General features: G+C 36.1%; 2 protein-coding genes across 2 annotated transcripts in view; one reads left to right on the top strand and one right to left on the bottom strand.

Moving 5' to 3' along the window:
* LOC108716215 (ventricular zone-expressed PH domain-containing protein homolog 1) overlaps positions 1-19,842 on the bottom strand; it is a 213,532-nt gene that overhangs the window by 178,456 nt on the left and 15,234 nt on the right. The window lies entirely within an intron of this gene.
* ptx3.L (pentraxin 3 L homeolog) lies at positions 11,158-18,863 on the top strand. The gene is given in 3 exon segments (NM_001097690.1): positions 11,158-11,354; positions 11,666-12,169; positions 17,355-18,863. Coding segments are annotated over 3 exon segments (1,254 nt in total). The 5' UTR covers positions 11,158-11,215; the 3' UTR covers positions 17,966-18,863.

The following is a 19,842-nucleotide window of genomic DNA, read 5'->3' as shown; positions in this document are numbered from 1 at the left end:
ACACAAAAATACTGCAATCAATTAAGCTGTCGTGTATGTTGTTTAAGGAATGAATGCATGTTTTGTGTCCTAATATTTACCTCTATTATGCATTATTTGTCCAGTCTCAAGTTGTGTTTAAAAAATTAAACAAAGAGAGCCCTATGCTTGTTTACATAATGTCTCCCGAACAAGGAATCAAAGTCTTTAATATACTTTTACAGTACTACAGTCTCCCTGGAAAAAAATTGTTTGTATATCAGTTAGATGGTGTGATAGTTTTGGCAGAAACATTGCCAGCAGTTTAGTGATGCAAGGAATTGAAACAGTTTGATGAATTAAAGGAAGGACCAGTTCACTAAGTATAGACCCAATTGCCCAACACAAGCCTTATTCAGCTTCCTAAGAAAAGGATTAAATATGTGTGTGTTCCAACAACTGGAAGATGTTTTTGTATTACAATTTAATATTTCTAGACATGCACAACTATTTGTCATCTATCATTTACTTCAGTTGGGTCTAAGTCTGTCCATAAAACATTACATGTTATAGGTCATGGCAATGTACATTAAACAGGCACATGCATGTACAGTATCAAATAGTGTAATGTCCCAGAGCAATGTGTCTACATCTCAATCATATTAGCACAAACAACTGCATATGGTCCAAAACTTCCCCTCCTTTCACTCATTTAAGTCTTAACTTTTTCACAGATATAATTTTAACACGTTGTAAGGCACGCTACTGAGCTGAATTACAAACATAGGTATTCAATTGCATAAGTGTAATCCATAGCAACTTATCAGATATTATTTCCATATTTAATGTGCGGTAGACCTTTCAAATTGAATTGTTGATGAGCTCAATGTCCCTTTGGGAGATAGCTTTGAATACGCAAGATGATGTATTCAAAGGAAACAACTTCTGTTATTAGTTTTTATGAGTATACGATTGCTGATCTTGAAAGAATGAATCTTGGTAGCTAAGTGAAGGTAAACTAGTATGCAACTCTGACTGCATAATAACAGCCATCATCTGTGCTGCGGTGGCCTCTAGAGATCAGTGCCAGTTAGTAGGCAGGTAATTGTAAAGTAATTAAGTTTTTTGCAGTATAAGACAGAAGTTGGCTACCACCTGAGGACATATTTTGCTTTACATACTTAGGGGCACATTTACTAATGGTCGAATATCGAGGGTTAATTAACCCTCGATATTCGACTATCGAAGTTAAATCCTTCGACTTCGAATATCGAAGTCGAAGGATTTACCGCTATTCATTCGATCGAACGATCAAAGGAATAATCAGAAAATTGTTAGAAAGCCTATGGGGACCTTCCCCATAGGCTAACATTGTACCTCGGTAGGTTTTAGTTGGCGAATAGGGCATCAATTTTTTTTTAAAGAGACAGTACTTCGACTATCGAATGGTCGAATAGTCAAACAATTTTTAGTATAAAATCGTTCGATTCAAAATCGTAGTTGAAGGTCGAAGTAGCCAATTCGATGGTCGAAGAAGCCAAAAAAAACATTCGAAATTCGAAGTTTTTTTTCTTCTATTCCTTCACTCGAGCTAAGTAAATGTGCCCCTTAGTGTTTAGAGATGTTTGTGGTGAGAGGTGTGCACTATGGGTACTACTTATAACAAAAAAAGGGGGTTTAAAAATTAGTGCTTGTGTACCCGTATACTTATAACAAAAAAAGGAGGGTTTAAACTTATTACAAAAAAAGGGGGTTTAAAATTTACTGGTGAGCACAACTTTCCCTTGTTTGATATAGTTCATATGGGAGCAGTGGCCAGTTCCCTGTTGTAGCTCCCACCCTTTTCAGCTACAGTCAGGTGATCCGAGTGGTGTTCAAAAAAAAGGCAGCCATTTGGGAGTTTTAACCTGAAAAGCAGACAAGTTGCAGTTTACAATAGTCCCTGTGTAAATGTTATAATGAATCAGTAGAATTCTTAATCAATCATTTGTCAGTTTAAATATATTGCAATCTATGGACAAACAATCCCGAGAGCATTTGTTAGTAGCTTAAGGCACAAAATGTCTGAATCTCCTTAATATATTTATAATGGATTGAGAGCAGAGGACCTCTTATATTTAACAAGATACTTAGCTGTGTTAGGCGCTTGTACATAAGGGTTAACCTATTATATTGTATTATGATACACAAGAGCCCTCAATATCCTGTAACTTATATCCTTATAAACGGTTCTTAAATTGCCTTAAATAAGGTAAATAAAAGCCACACGAGTTTTGTCTTTGTTTTTTTTCCTTGTCAGCATTTATTTTGTCACAAACTTGGATTTTGATAAATATGCCCCTGAAAGTTAATTAAAAGTCATAAATAAAAGTGGCCAGAAATACACAGAAAGGTGGACAATAATTTACTTGGATTGTTCTTCTTACCCAAGACCTGTTGATTTATATGATAATTGTTTCAATACAATATGGAGCTACAATAGGGATTATTTCATTGTCAGAGGGCAAACTGAGTGCAAACAAGTGTCTAGGTTTTGACCTAATTAATTAGTGCATGATGTAGGCCAATTGCAGCCCATAAGGGACTATAGCACCTACATGCTAAGTCTAACAATGTGGAACTAAGATGCAACACACAGCTGACATTAGCTTTTCTGACTACAGAGAGGGACCTCAAAGTGTTCATATTTCAGGTGGCATTCAGCCAATAAACAAAGAAGACTTTTCAGAACAAACATCTGCTTTGTTTATTGGCTGAATGCCACATTCTGCATTGGGAATGGTGTTGAAGCACCAGTGTTCCTGTTATATACTTATAATTTAACAAGTTTTGAAATTTAATTTCCTATGCTTATGTGAAAATAACAAGGTAACACATCTGCATTCCAGAGAATCAAATAGCTGGCGAGTGGCCTTCACCCCCTTTTAGGTCTTTCCAGATTTCTTTATTCTGACAGCCTCCATTGTCAGGTGTTTAACATCAGAATTTTTGTTTGTAATAAATACGGCCAAGTTTGGAGATGATCCCTAGTGTCTGGCACTTTGTTTATTTGTTCAGTTTATGAAACAGAACAAAACATTTTTATAAGAATTATTACAGTTCATTAATTTCACCTATCAGGCCTAGCAGTTAGATACTTCAACTCTTTTGGCTGCTGAACAGCAAACCATCGGAAATACTTACTGTTACAGAATAAGCGACAGGACAGGCCTTATAATTTTTCAACATTTTTTTATACTCCGATGCTGCAAAAAGCCTGATCTGAAATCCTCCATCTCAGACCTGTGGAGGTCCTGTATAAGTCCTGTATAACTGGGAGATGTGCCTATCCCAATTTGAAGATGTTGTGGTCTGCACTGAGTTTAGCCCAAAAATCAGACTTTTTCTGGGTTTTCGGGCAAACATTAGAAAAAATCTTTTCCACTATCCGATTGAATCAAGTTTTTTCTGTTATCTGATTGAATCAAGTTTTTTCTGTTAATAAATAAGCTAATATTGGGCATGGTAGTGTTTTTTTTTTAAATAAAATATTTTTAGTAAATAACCCCCTTTATTATACATGAGTTATAGTGCATCATGTGACACAAATGACATCATGAAGCACTCATTACATCACTAACCACCATTCAGAAGAATATTGTTATTTACGGCTCTTTTGGTGTTCAAATTTGATAAATAGGGATTTGCCGATCCGACTTTTTAGGGATTTAGCCAAATACTGAATCCTTCACACATGATTTGACCGAATACCGAACTGAATCCTTTCCCTGGGGCTGCAAACAAGTGTTCTCCAGCAAGCAATTGAAGCGTGTGTCCCCAACTTTAGGATTTTGCTATGTATCATAGGGATGCACAGAATCCAGGATTCATTGTGGGATATGACTGAATCCAAGCCTTTATTTTAGCAAGATTCAGATTTGGCTGAAGCCAAGGTTCTGGCTAAACTGAATCTAAACCCTACAAAGCTTTCACATTTGGTTCAGTCAGGCTCCTAAATTCAACCCGAAACCAAATCCTGTAGAAAAAGGCCAGGATTTGGACTAAGCCCAGACCAAATCATGGAATCAGTGCATCCCTAAATAGCAATAAACTATAATCATAAAAATATTGAATTACAATTGAAGAATTGAGTGATACAAGAAATCACACAAATCTCTAGGTAAATAATGTTTCGGGAAACTGCAATTATAAATTGAGTAATAGTCAGATAAAACACTGCAGTGCGTTCTTTTCTTTTGCAATGCTGAAATCAGTTGCAATCCCATTACTTTTCAGGAAACAATACCGAATACAGGATCAAAGCAATACTGCCTCCCAGTGGTAGAGTTCTGTCTGTGTGTTAATTATAGGAATATAGTGACCGCTTACTAAGGATGTTGTAGTATAAGGTGAAATCTAGTTATACAGTACTGTTTATTCCAGTGCAGTTTCATAGCAACCAATCAGCGAGGTATGAGCAATCCTTCCATATGTTGTTGAAATACAGCTCCCAGCATACATATTTTAGCTGTAGGAGAGATGCGGAGTTAAAGTAAACTGTTAGCCAGTGTTACTACATAGCCTTCTAAGTTTTAAGGATAGCTTAATAAGCAGCGGAGTTACAATATGTATGTATAGCTCCTTAACACACTAATACAGTGCCACATTATGATTATATTTCCATTATATCATAACACAGCCAAAATAATGCATATGTGGCATATATGCAACAAACAACTAGGATTTTCTTGCTGTTTTTATAAGCACCAAAATTATATGACCAAAATTGGTCTTCTGCCCACTGATCATATGGGTTACAGTAGGTCACTAATAAGGATGGATCCTTGCCTGAGTTGGGCTGAACATGAAAGGTTTTTGTCCCATGAACTTGCTACAAAATGAGTCAAGGCAGATCAAACCACCAGCCAGTATCTTCTCTTGTATGACTACCGTCACATTGAGACAAAGAAGATAAATTAAAAATTAACTACATAGACAACATTGCACATAATTCTAAATTATCATAGAAGGTGTGTACTTTGTTGTTATTTGTAAATTGAGTCATAGAAAAAGATTTGGAGGATGTCGTATGTGGGGAAAATAATAGGTACAAGGAGTTAGGGTCAGAGGCAGGAGAAATGGGAAAAGAGGAGAGAGGGAGGAGGGGATGGCACAAAGGTTATGTGAAAGGCACATGAGGAACTTAAGGGTAAACAGAAATAATGGCAAAAGAGTAGTGCAGAAGAATGGGGAAGGACAAGAGTGTGGAACAAAGGGGGAAAGGGGTGTGGTAATGGAATGGTGCTTGAGGGACACAAGGTAAAATAGGGAGAGGAGATGGGTATAGAACACTAGGAGAATGATATATGTATGGTGACTAAGGTAACGGAAAGAGGAAAAGAATGGCATATAAATGGTACTGAAGGTAATTAATGTAAACCTGGGATAGGAGAAGAGAAACAGCAAACAATCAATAAATGCTGTGGGTTCATGGAATTTTCATGTTTGAATGAGTAACAGAATTTATATGTGTATATGGTGATTTCTCATGAACTACGAATCCAGGAGAACATCAAGCATGCTTGGGGTGCCAGTACTCTCTGGCTTTTACTGAATAATGTGACAGAGGTGGCATTTCTAATTGTTCCCACTTTATTATGTGCCATGAGACTATTACAAATTTATTATACTGTATAATGTGTGTTGCATGTTATTAGTTATTGCTGTCACTGTATAATATGGTAGGGATGTTATTTTCCATTATTCTCACATAATAATGTGCTATGGGCACCATTATATACCATCTCATTGTAGAATAAGATAGGTGTGCCAATACCCACTGTTCTCCTTGTATATACCACTTTTATGCTTGTTCTCCATTTACTTTGGGATAAATGCCAAAATGCCACTTATTGCCTTGACCTGAAAATATTCATTGATATGCAAGATCCGCTGCCATGTGCTATACATGCCACACGGGGACTATATCTTGAGAATGGCCTGGGGTTTATTTAGGAGCAGATCTATTGTGTAAAAAACAGAAGAATAATTTGTCATACATCGCTAGGCATCACCATGTCAAAAACCATGTAAAAATGGCGTAATTTTTGTTATGAGCTTGTTCTTTGAGCAACTTCTGCCGGAACTTACTTACAAAGGTCTGAAGCAGTGTAAAATAATGGTGGCAACTCTGGCATTCGCATAGTGTAAATTAAACACACCTTGATATTTTACACAGCTTTGTACACCATTGTTTTGGTGAATTTGTCTCAGCCCCCCCCCCACAAGAGCCGTGGGCCCACCGTGATTTTTCCTGGTGTCCTGCCAGCCAAGCTCCAACCCTGGACTGGGCAGAAAATAAATATAAGAAAATCCTCTACCTATCATGGGGTTACTGTTGGAAAACCCTTTTGTATTGTTTGAGGGGTATATTGTCCTAATCAGTGGTCAGTGCAAAAATCTCGGAGGCAGTTTAATCAGAAAGTCTCTCTGCAGTGAAAAGGGCTCTAACAGGTAATACAATCAATCTGTACAACAAGATATTTTTTGTCAGTCTTCTTTTGCTTTATCATTGGTAGCTTTGATAGAACATTTTTATCTCTCACAACACCTCAGCCTTGCTTTCTTAGGGTTTACACAACTGCTGATCAGCTAGTGCTGTGTCACTTATGACTGAGTCTAATGGCATGTACAAGCAATTATTGATCAAAAAACGCAGACCTCCTGTAGTTTAATGTATATTAAGGGTACACAGATGGAAAATAAACACTACTTTTTAATACTATGCAGCTTCTCTTCAAAAGAAGCACATAAGTATGTTAAACACAACTGGAAAGATGACAAATGTTAATATATATTGAATTGTGCATGACTAGTAAAAGAATGTGAATAAAACAAAATTTTACATTGCAATAGACAAAGTTAGACAAAGTGACCATTTTCTCAGAAGTTTAGTCAAACACATGGTTCTATTTTGTAAATGAAATATGAAGCGTCTTGAAAATGAACTGTACAGCTATGAGTGAAACGCAGACATGCATCTCTGCAATATTACAAAGAATGCCACATAACCTTTCAGTGACTATAGCTTCCTTTGTTTATATTAAAATACGGGAATATAAGCTCCAGATATGCATTTCCCTATGACTCTGTGCAACCATCTGGATATCTGTAAGGCGATAAAAGAAGGATACATCAGGGAGAGCAAATAACTCAGAAAATGCTATGGCTTTTGGGGGTCATCAACAAAATAAATCTAGAATGGTTCCACTGCAACCAGTAAATGACAGACTTGACCTTTCATGCTCTCTCTCTCTCTCTCTCTCTCTCTCTCTCTCTCTCTCTCTCTCTCTCTCTCTCTCTCTCTTTATATATACATATAAACCTACTTACAGATACGGGCAGATTTATCAAAGGTTGAGTTGTGTTTTCCTGAAAAATGTTCGTTTTTTCTAGGCTAGTTTTCATTCAAAACTAGATTTTTTTCAGATTTTTTTAAAAAAAAACTCGAATTTTTCAAGATTTATTATACTCCGATGAAACAAGGCAGAAAATGGTGGCATGGGTAAATATTGTACAGACAATTGCTCTGTGAGGGATGCAGGAGATATTCATAAATGTATGAAGACACAAGCACAGAGGTATAGAGAGGTGACTAATGTTTAAAAAGAATTTGCGAATGTATTCTTTGCTAAAACACAATGGTGTAGAATGGGTCTTTGGTTTAAGAATAATGGCACATGTGGCACTTGTCTTCAGCAGCTGAAATGCAAGTATGTGTTTCCAATTCAGCATCCCTCATGCAATATTGTTTTTTCAGATTTGTAATTGCCCAATATAATGGCTCTGTAATAAAAAGTTATAAATAGGAATGTGGTCATTCATTTTAACAAGTTATTTGCCAGATTATGGGAAAATGTTGCTTTCTGTTCAAAGCTTCTCCTGAAATATAGAATTAATGATATGCCCCCCCCCAGTGATTTCATATTTCCTTCTTCTTTAAGGTATAGTGATCTAAATTCTGGAAATGCAATACTATGTACAATGGAGTCAATTAAAAGAAAAATGCTTTCCAGTTCCAGCAAATTAGAAGCTCTACTCATGGGGAAACAAAACACATGACACTATGGGGCACAAATTTTTGCTTTGGAAGCCTCCACCAAACTTTGCCCAACTACATCAGACTTTGTTTCCTGACGAATACAAGTATTCCTCAAACTGCACAATTGCATCTCGGCAAAAGAACGCTGCCGTACTTTCATCAGCGATGATTCGTTGGTGTGAAAATTTTCCCTAGTGTTACTAATTCCACTTTAATAAGGAAAAACACCAGCAGTTTGACTTTGCCTGGCGAAACGGCAGCAAACTTCTCCAGCGCTGAGGGTTTTCGCTAGGTAAGTGTTATATGCCTTTTAGTAAATAGGCAATATCGCTGTGAAGTGTGAATTTGGAGAATTTTCACCAAAAACCCACAATTCGCTCTTTAGTAAATCTGTCCCTATGAGCACCAAGGTTGCCAATACTAAAAAAAACTTCAAACAGCTTTTCAGGAAAAGTAAACTCTCTGAATTTTTTCCTTTGCTGATCTTTTTCACAGTTCCTTCACTTTGTTTTTTTCCATCACCTGTGGTGCTGATCTATAATTTTTCGACAGATGAAAAGCAAAATGAATTTTATAACAGCCATCCAACACATGAGCAGACACATGTAAACATAATGAGTCAGTAACACAAAAAGGGTGTCATAAATATTCAATTATATTCCTTTGTAGCAATGTATAATCCTATTGGACTTTTTATACAGTCAAATTCCATTCATGGATTTGTACCCAACTATAGGATGAGAAGCTTTCTAATTTAAAAATTCCTGACTTTAATGTCAAGAAGTATGTTGTAGGTGTTGTCAAAAAGCCCCAGATAACTCGGTTTTCGCCTACTTTCATTCTAGAGCCATGTCAAGTCCCCAAGCCTAGAAATTATATAGCTTCTTTAAGTACATTAGCCTGTTTGCTTTATAAGCCAAATAGTTTTACCCTCCCGGTTCTCCACAGTTAAACCCCTAACATACAGCTCAGTTTGACTGTGCACAATTTGTATACTACAGGTACAATAAAAAGTCAGCATATGAGCAACCTTTATAAGCCAACCTTATACTAAATATAAGGACACTTTAAGTAGCTATGAACTACTAACCAATAGCAAATATCCTTCTTCCATAGGGTATCTTTGCAAACAGTAGTAAATGTCAAGTAAGAATTGTAAATGAAAAGTGTCAGTCATATGTCATAACTTTTCAGTAATGCTGTTTTGGCTTAAAAAGACAGATTTCAATCCTAATAAAATAAATCCTAATTTTGTCATACGTCTGCCAGATGTAGCATCAGAAAAATATGGTGAAAAAACCCCCCAAAAAAGCAGTGTTGAGTGAAATGTGTCGTGAGTGATCTGTAGCAGCTCCAACACTCTAGTTGAGTTATTGCAAATGCAATAGTATACAAATACAGAAACATGATTGAACTGATATGTTTATATTGTAAGCTGCTGAACAATTTTCACCAATCTAAACACATCAATACATACAGTTCTATAGATAGCTTGATATAATCTATAATATAGATAATAGATAGATAGATAGATAGATAGATAGATAGATAGATAGATAGATAGATAGATAGATAGATAGATAGATGATAGATAGATAGATGATAGATTCTAACACATCCATAAAGTAACCATCATCTATCATAAAAACTCATCATTAAAGCTCAAAGCTATTTTTATGTTAAAATCTAGCCCTTTTCCTACAGGCAGATTTTTTTGGGCCAAATAAAATGGCTCAGTGATAGATAACTTATTGAGTGCAGACTAGTGATGGGCGAATTTCTCCCCCAAAAAATTTGCAAAACATGAATTTTGACACAAATCACACAGATGCAAGGGAGCCCTTGATTGCCTCATAAATAAGTTAACAGGGTAACTGAAGAATGTTGCACTCCACTCTAGAGTAACAGATACAACTCTGCTTGTGTAAGATTGTGTGTTAGGATGCAACAGGATCTTCCCATGTGTTCAGTCCATGGGGAGGCTGAATCTTACCTGGATCATGTGGGTGATCTATTTTCTATAATTACATAGCCATACTGATAGAAGGCACAATTAAGAAGAACAAGGAATGGCCTGGAGGTAGGCAGGTAAACTGCTCAATGTGGTTTATTGTAAGCCACATTGAGCAGTTTACCTGCCTCCAGGCCATTCTTTGTTCTTCTTAATCGTGCCTTCTATTTGGATTTTTGTACCCATGGCGGAGTTACACACAAGGAATCGGCTGAAAAACGTTACAGCTTTGCGTTCAAAGGTACCAGTCCAACCCGTCTTTAATATAGGCATACTGATGTGATCATAAGCCAAAAGTTTTTACTAAAATGTCTGATTTGAGTTGGACTTTACCGGTCTATGTATAGCCAGATTTAATAACTTGGCCAACGTCAAAAGGTTCAGGCAAAGGAATCCAACCCAGACATTAGAGAATTATCAATTAAGCAACTGTCTCAAGGGAAAATGATAATTTAAGTTGCATGCTAGACAGTTGATATACACAACAGACATTACATACAACAAACTAATTATTAAAAGATGGCAATTGGCTAAACTCTTTCTTCTCTGTGCCTCTGAAAAGTGATGATATAACGTGAATGTTCAAACAACTTCATTAAAGTAAATGTAAAATAAATTACACGCCATTGCTGTCACCGGGACCTAAATCATTGCGAAGCCATCAAACTATGGCATTTCCTTAACAACTAATGAAGAAAACACACAAACAAGCACACATTGAGTAAGAAAATCTGAGCAGAAGCTGTTTCTGGTAAAGGAAGCAGTTAAGCACATGTGGGATGGAGAGAGTCTTGATGTTTTGTGTTCACAATCCCCCTGTGATTTATAGTACCCCATGCAAACTTCCCTGTGTTTCCCCCTGCTTGGAAGCATCCACCCACCACACGAGCCATTAAGGAGAAGTTGTGTAACTGCCATACCTCCACCCCTACCACCCCTTAACATGACTCCTATTACATTACATCATATGGCTGCTTACAATGCTGCTACTGAGTAATACTGATATTACTTCTTCACCTGGCTCACTCATAGCATTTATTAAGGGCTTTCACAGGCTTCCTTCTCAGAGTTGCTACAGCTAAGCTCTGGCGTGTAGTAAGAAGCCAATATAGAACAAAAGACAACTGCAAGAGGATTATAACACATCACTGCCAAACAGCAAAATCATGATTTTCTCTTTAATAACCCCACTAAATATTTTAGTCTGTGCTGTCTGCTGTTTCTCCACAGCCCTAACGATTGACGACATAATCCATGTTAAATTAAATAATGATTTAGAGAATGGAATCCTAGAGAATGAAGAAGGCAAGTATATATTACCCATTTTATTTTTTCTTTATTCCCGTTTTTTTTTACTCTTTAATCATGCACGTTTTACTGATATAATATATTTCTAATTACTGTTGTTTGAATGATTTAATTTAACTAGTTTCAGTAAATGTGATCTTATGTATTTGCCATTTAATTATCTTACATTACTCTAGCTTATATCTAATTCCTATTGCTAAATTGAGCATGCCATGCAACAACAACTTACCACACAATGGTACATAAGTGAAACATGTAAATACCTTTCAGGGCAATAGGTGTGTGTAACTTTTATTCTTGTGTTCTAGTGTTTTCCGACTGCCAAGTGAAAGATATGACAAAGTGGGACAAACTTTTTACAATGTTGGAGAACTCCCAGATGAGAGAAAATATGCTGCTGCAGACTGTGGATGAAGTTGTTAGTGTGGAACTGGAGAGCTTGAGAGCAGAAATGCTGCAGTTTGTCAGTAACTTTGCTGGAGCATGTGCAAGCAACATTGAGAAATCCACTGTAAAAATTACAACAGAGTTGAACAGATCCTTAGCATCCAAGTGTGAGCAAGCTCAGCGACGAGAAAATAGTCTGAACACCAAGAAGGAAAATGATCTGGAAAATGCAGTTTTATTGAACTTTAACATATCAGAAAGGATTAGCCGTATTGAAGAAGCCTTGCTGTTAAGGACAACAGAAGACAGCTCCAACTGTGCAGAAACAAGCTCTGCTCTTGAGGCTGTGCAGCAAATGTTGGATCAAACAAATGCCAAACTGCAGACAGCTCAAAGCTGGATCAGTCAACGATATCTCCCAGGAGGTAAGCTTGTGTGAACTTCTGCTTTTGTGTACTACACATCCCAGCATTCCCTGTTAGCTTTTGTTGTGATGGAATTTTATTCCCCCCATGGTTGGCAGATAGATGGCGCATTTGTTTCTTTTGCAGGGTTACATCTCTAGAGTTATGCTGATGAGCCTTATTTGTCTGAAAATGTAATTAGAAACATCTCACTAAAAGGGCACTCTTGTGCCCTTTCCTTAACTGAACACTACTGCTAACAGTTGTTCAAATAACAATATTGTAACATTTGTATTGATTCACTGTGCTAGCAGCTATGTGGTTAACTTTTAACCAACAATTCCTTCAAAACGCATGCAGGCACACCAATGAGTGAGCCAGATGTGCTGAGTCACTACATTTTTGGTTGAGGATAAAATGCTAGACTTCCATTGTATGAGTTTTCTTGCCAACGAATCTCATGCTTCTGCAATATGACAACTAAAATTACATTTAGAATTAATATTGTATTTTGGGGGTTATTGGAAATAATGTAGAACGCCCATTATGTCATTGGTGGGGGGGGGGGGAGTTTCATAAAGCCAACTATGAAATCCATTACCCTTAACAGAATACCAGTTGGGACCTGAAACTATACACCCCTTCCAAATAAATAATGCAGGTATAAATGAATATCCTGAAAAAGCAGCATTGTTTGGTGTGATATATTTCTACTAGAGGTGTTGTTGCCATTTAGTGTATGTGATTTAGAGTGAGTAGGATACTAACATAACAGAGGTGTATTAACAAAAACTGCAGACCTAGTTTCTGGGGGTCCCAAAAATACAGTTTAGGAGGCCAACGCCCAATGAGTGATATGTACTGTACTTTTATTATATGCATAGAAATCAAATCTTCCTCCCAAGATTTAGTGGGATCCATAGAACCTCAATACCAATCTCCAGCAGTGCCTAATAAAAAGTATCTCTGCAGTTTCTCTTAGGAACCAAAACACAACTGTCCGAAATTATTTTCCAGGTAATTTGTCAGCTCAAGCTACTATGTAGCTATCTTAGCTCTAAACTGGGAGTATTTAGTAAAGAAATATATTTCTCTTCAGGTATTACATAATGATCCCTCACTCTCTCTATGGCTTTTGTTGAATAAAATGGCTTAAATTTGACATAATTTGTTCAGTTTCATAAACTGGCTGGTGGTGGTATTCCTATAGATGCATACAGACAGGTTATACATCATAAGGTAGTTTAGAGGACAAAAATGTATTATTGTGGGTGGTACAATTTACACAAGCACAGCCAGTGTCATGTCATCATCAGCGGCATCAAATGTGTGACACATTTTCACTCCTTCTGCGAATAGAGAGGGTGGCACTAAGCCAGGAACTAACTGATGGCTGCTGTTTTACAGAGAGCGCCCCCACACTGCTACAGATTAAAAAGACAGCACTTCACACAGTTAAATTTTTTTTTATATAATTGGGGCACCCATATGTGTAAGCAATGGCATTAACCATGTTGGCCTGCTTATGCTATATATCAAAGGATTCTTAATAGAACTTGAAATATATAGTCATGAGACCCTCTCCACTAGATTGCACAAAACATACAAACAATACAACTGCATATTTATATCAAGTAAATTGCTCTCTGCTCTGCCGCCATCCAAGTATTTGGCTAGCTCAACGAGAAGATGGCAAGGGAATTGACTCATGTATCATGACTTAATGGTACTATTAATACATATTTCTCTGAAACTAGGACATTTGAAATCCATATGCTGTCTCTACAGACTGAAAGGGATAAGTTATTTTTGTATTGGTGACAATGTGATCTCTAGGGCTGCGCTGTATGTTCCAGTAAAGAAAAAAAAACTGAAACAAGTCAATGTGGCACTACTTTGAATAGCATGCCTCTTAAAAGCATAAAATACATTTCAAATATGTCCACGTTCATTGACTTATAACTACTTTTTCATTGCAGGGCAGCAAGGGTTTCTGCTTTTGTTTCTCTGGAAAGAGAACAATGCAAAATGTATACGTATAAATTATGATGTTTGCTTCAAAGCAAAGATATCAAGGGTGCAGTCATCCAGCTGATGTGACCTTTAAACCCAAGTATTCAGAGCCATCCAGCAGCACTTGCACACATGGAGAAGTTTCTTGAAGTGCTGAATGTGCATATTACACACACTCTTGTCTCCCACAGTGAAATCAGTGATCCATATGGTATTCACACCAACAGAAGGGCCATAACTTTGACTTCCCTACTCTTGCATCCTAAAATTTTCATCCAGCAAAACTGATATATCAGGCCTGCTATTTATATATTAAATAGCATGGGGCTGCTGGTTTTGGATGTGGGAAATTAATTCTATGCCATACTAAAAATCTCAAAATAACACAATTTCTAAGAGCATGTAATTACTCTTTGAGATCATGTGGTTTACAAACTACTGCCAATCACGCTGGAACATGATCCGTTATGATGTCTCAGAGACCTATCAGCCAGTTCTCCACTCGCTGCCTTAAGATGGGTCTTTATATTAGGACTTTACAATATACAAGATATTAGGCTATGAGTGTCACACATTTCTGAAGTTTTTATGAATGCTGATGGTTGTAGTTCACTGCATTTCATTCACATTCCTGAATCAGGCATTGAAGACATGTGACCACAATTCATAAATGAGTCCAAAACAATTGATTCAGTTATTATAAAAAATGGTATCTAAACAGATGTTTATTGTGATATTTTAACTTTTTGTTCTTGCTCCATAAATTCTGTGTGTATGTGCTAGCATGTGTGGCACACACACACACATACATTAATCTCCTAATCTATCACCATATGCTTTTAAATCTTACACAGATGCCACAAAAGTGAAGTTTCAAAGAGACGGCTGCAACTGGTTTTAATTTCTCCAAAAGCTGGAGGAGAGCCAGTGAAGTGCTTAAGGGAATTTCTAATTACACTATTGGTCTTTTACAGGACTGTTTTTAATTTTAGAAAGCCCATAATAATCAAGTCAAAGACACACTAATTAAATTGACTATTTCAGATGGTGTTCCTGACATTTTAGAGCATTATCCGAACAAGGTGACCGAAAAAATAATGGGTATACCAAAATATTCAACCAGATTATATTTAAACAAGCAAATAAAAAAGGTCATGCCTTTCCTAAACTGGTTAAAGGTGTGCCATTTGTCCAGTCTAAGAGCATGATTAATTTTAAATTGCACAAGCTTCTTTATAGAGGAAGTGAATCAGTCTAATGGCCTGCAGCACAGAACCTTTGCATGTCTATTAATGGAATGCTTCTTTATTCCTTAAGTCAAAGAAAGTCTCTTTAAGATCCTTATCATCTCCATCTAAGTTATTTAAGGATAACTGATTGCACATATTGCTGGCACATAATGTTTAGTCTTTGAACATTAGCTTTATTTAGTTTATGTAAAACAATAAAAACTAACAATATAATAAGTTAAAAAATAATATACAAGTATAGAATTTATTATCCAGAATCAAGGGTCTGTATATTGGATCTTTCTGTAATTTAGATTATCATACCTTAAGAATTCTAAAAATAATTTAAATGTTTAATAAACCCAATAGGATTGTTTAGCACCCAACATGGACTTGGGCAACTTAGTATAAGGTACTGTGTTGTTATTACCACAACAATTCTTTTTTTACTATAACTATTTGCCTAAAATGGACTCAAAGGTAGATGGCCTTCCTGTAATCCAGAGAATTCTGGATAATAGGTTTCCAGATAAGGTACCCCATACCTGTATTATGTGAAAAATCTCTCAGCTGTCTATTTGTCTGTAAATAAAGTAGACATTCTGCAAAGTCTTACTACCTACTTTGTAAATAGGCAAAAGTAGAGTATTATCTATGATTATCTATGAACATGTCATTTTTTTCCTGCTTGCCAGACATCCCACTTCTGGTTGGCTGCTTATCCAGACTGTTAAAGTCTGCGGCTCTCAGCAGTTTGTACTGTAGAATGGTAGCCAACCAGCAATTAGATGGACGTCTCAGGTAACTGCAGTTTATGTAAAGGCAGAGCTGTAATAGGCTACCCTTCTGTGGTTCAGGGCACAAACTGTTTGGACGTATCAGACAATGGACCAAAAATGATTGATGAGGAGATCAATTAAAAGTGTAATTTTTAAAGTTAATAGCATTTATTTAGCACAGATTGAAACAATGATGGAATTTATGCCCCCTTTAAGGATAATAGCCAGTTTTTTTTACTTTAATTAGATGCTCTGGAGAAGAGTCAGCTGGTTCTTAGGCAGGGCATAAGGGTTTGTAGGCCCACGGAGAAGCCACAAATGCTACAATCTCAAGCAGGCTAACTGGACCTATTTTCTTATAAGAAAATTGTGAGCTACTTCAGTAATGTACCATAACATGTGATCGCACTGTTGTGATCATGCACAAATCCCTGGATGTTCTAGTCTCTCAGCAATCTTATGCTGACTACACCGGTCATTGCTGTCAGTCAATTATGTGATTTTGTGGTTATTGGTATTTCAATCTGATTGCATTCAGAACACATTCCAAGATGCAATTTGTTGACCAATGATGGCATCAGTTCAATGCAAGAACAATCTTGGATTGTAAGTACAATCTGCTAGATCTCATGGCATTTGGCCACCAGCACACCAATATCATGTACTTTAAAAGGCATATTGGCTATATATCCATTAATTACAACATATGCAAATTGTGCCTTAGCTTCTATGAATGTATACAATGGATACAGAAATGTGGTTGTTTTTTGTCAAACCACTTGAGCTATGGGGTGTAATAGTAAATGTAATGATCAAACCAAAGTTTATGCAAAAATCCTTGAGGCATTGACTAAAGTTTATTATCATAACCGAACACAGTCATTAATTCTAGATGGAATTATTTTCAGATTGACCAAACTGTAATAAAAAATGTATATAGCAAAAGAAGAATCTATTGGGGAAACATAATATAATATGATCTGAAGATGCCTCACAACTAGAATCGCAGATATCAAATGTGTTTAGAGTGACATAAGTTGAAGGGTACATGAAATTGTTTTGTATGTTTTAAATATGTGACTTATTATATCTATCCCAATAATTAGTTGTGTTTTTCTTAAAACAAAACAAACAATTTGACAAAAAAGTACATTTATACTTCATTATGCTTTCTCCTTTTTTTAGGCTGTGAATTGGCAATATTATTCCCAATGAGATCACCTAAAATATATGCGAGTGTGCATCCTGCAGACATGACTCTCCAGGCCTTCTCGTTCTGTGTGTGGGTTAAGGTAACAGAAGCCTTGGACAAAACCATTGTCTTTTCCTATGGCACCAAAAGAAACCCTTATGAAATCCAGTTGTACTTGAACCACCAGTCATCTGTCCTAGTGATAGGGGGCGACCAGAATAAGGTAATAGCAGACAATGTGGTTGAACCCAGTAACTGGACAAATGTGTGTGGTACATGGAGCTCTGAAAATGGCAAGGCAACACTATGGGTAAATGGAAACAACAGAGTTACTTCTTATGACATTGCAAAGGGTCATGAAATTCCTAACCGTGGCATTTTCCAGCTTGGCCAAGAAAAAAATGGTTGTTGTGTGGGAGGAGGATTCGATGAATTATTATCCTTTTCTGGAAAGATTACAGGTTTCAATTTGTGGGACAAAGAACTCAGTGATGAGGAGATTACATTGACTGGAACAGAGCAAGGTTGCAGCGTTCGGGGAAATGTTGTTGGGTGGGGAACAACAGAAATCCTACTTCATGGGGGTGCTCAGTACATTCATTAGTTTGGTTGTCTTGAAATATAACCGTAACTTATATTGAATGCATTGAGCTAAGTCTTATTTAAGTCAAGTTTTTGTAACTTCAAGAAGATGATAGTTTGATTTATCTGCTCAACAAGAACCAATAAGAACCATAACACTGAGCACAACTTTTCTTCCTTAACCAAAATTCCTTTGATTCAAAATAAAAGTAAACGGTACTAACTTCTGGCAAAGCCAACCTAGATATTCAGTCTGATCATACTGTCCTTGGTATTTCTGTTTAATGTGAATGCAGATATGCAGCTAAAATACATTTTATAAACCTAAAACCTAGTTATAACCACTTGTTTTAATCCATCTTTATATGTGTAAGTATATGCTACTGTATTATATTGTAAATTAAATGTGCTAGAATTGCAATAAAACTACTGTATTTTTGTAAAGTTGTACCATAGAAGTTTAGCAGATCATCATAGGTTTTCAGGAAAGAAGTACACAAAATATTATTGGAGATTTTGACAATTTTTTTAAAGAAAATATGTTAATCAAGAGCAAGGACATCTAGTGGTCTGCAGCGTATTTACAGTTTCCTGCAGGTTGGACCTCCCTTGTCTGGAACCCTTAGATCTCCAGCTGTTGAGAAAACTAATTCCTAGCATCCTTGGTCACTAGGAGACAATGGAGGCGGAAAGGTACAGCTCCTATGAGCTGTATGTACACATATTTGACTTAATTACAATTGTTCAGTGATTTCAATATTAATAACATAAACACGGGATTTACTGTAATAACAAAACAAATATATATATGGTTGGCTATTTCCCAATGTAATCAGTTTCCTTATAATAAGAGTTTTTGTGATTACAAATGTTTTTTTTTTTCAAGCAAAAAGAAAAATAAATTTAAATGGCTTTTTCTACTTTGATGAGAGTTGTGGTTATTTGGTAACTAGAAATAAAACTGAACGTGGTCTCTCCAAAACTGACATTATTACATTGATCCAATAGCCCTTATACAATAAACATACACTTGTCATGTATGCCACAGAAAATGCCTTCTTCTCCAAATCAGTTGGCATTATTAATACAGATAACCACAAATGATACTTTTGGCACAGGTTAAATTATATGATCTTCAATATGTTAATAGCATTTTAGTATGATGTAGAGACTGATATTCTGAGACAATTTGCAATTGGTTTTCATTTTTTCATTATTTGTAGTTTTTGAATTATTTAGCTTTTTATTCAGCAGCTCTCGTTTGGTTGCTAGGGTTCAAATTACCCTAGTAACCATGCATTGATTTGAATAAGAGACTGGAATATGAATAGGAGAGGCCTGAATAGAAAGATGAGTAATAAAAAGTAGAAATAACAATACATTTGTAGCCATACAGAGCATTTATTTTTTAGATGGGGTCAGTGACTCCCATTTGTAAGCTGGAAAGAGTTATAACAATAAGGCAAATAATTAAAAAAAAACTATAAAAAAAATAAAATAATGAAGAACAATTGAAATGTTGCTTAGAACTGACTTTTCTATAACATACTAAAAGTTAACTTAAAGGGATACTGTCATGGGAAAAAACATTTTTTTCAAAGTAAATCAGTTAATAGTGCTGCTCCAGCAGAATTCTGCACTGAAATCCATTTCTCAAAAGAGCAAACAGACTTTTTTATATTCAATTTTGAAATCTGACATGGGGCTAGACATTTTGTCAATGGCACCTTAAATGGTCGGTTTTTAGTTTTCCTTGACACTGGTGACTGAAAATGTAATGGACAACTAAATTCTAAAATACATTTTATACATTTAGGAGGTTATTTATCAAAGGTCGAGTTTTCGAGGTTTGTGAGCTTTTTTAGACCTTGAATGAACTCAGACTAATTAAATAAAAAA

This window comes from Xenopus laevis, chromosome 5L (assembly GCF_017654675.1).
Source record: "Xenopus laevis strain J_2021 chromosome 5L, Xenopus_laevis_v10.1, whole genome shotgun sequence".
In the NCBI taxonomy this organism is placed as follows: domain Eukaryota; kingdom Metazoa; phylum Chordata; class Amphibia; order Anura; family Pipidae; genus Xenopus; species Xenopus laevis.
Note: the sequence above shows the minus strand (reverse complement) of the source record. Positions and strands in the feature narration are given on the sequence as shown.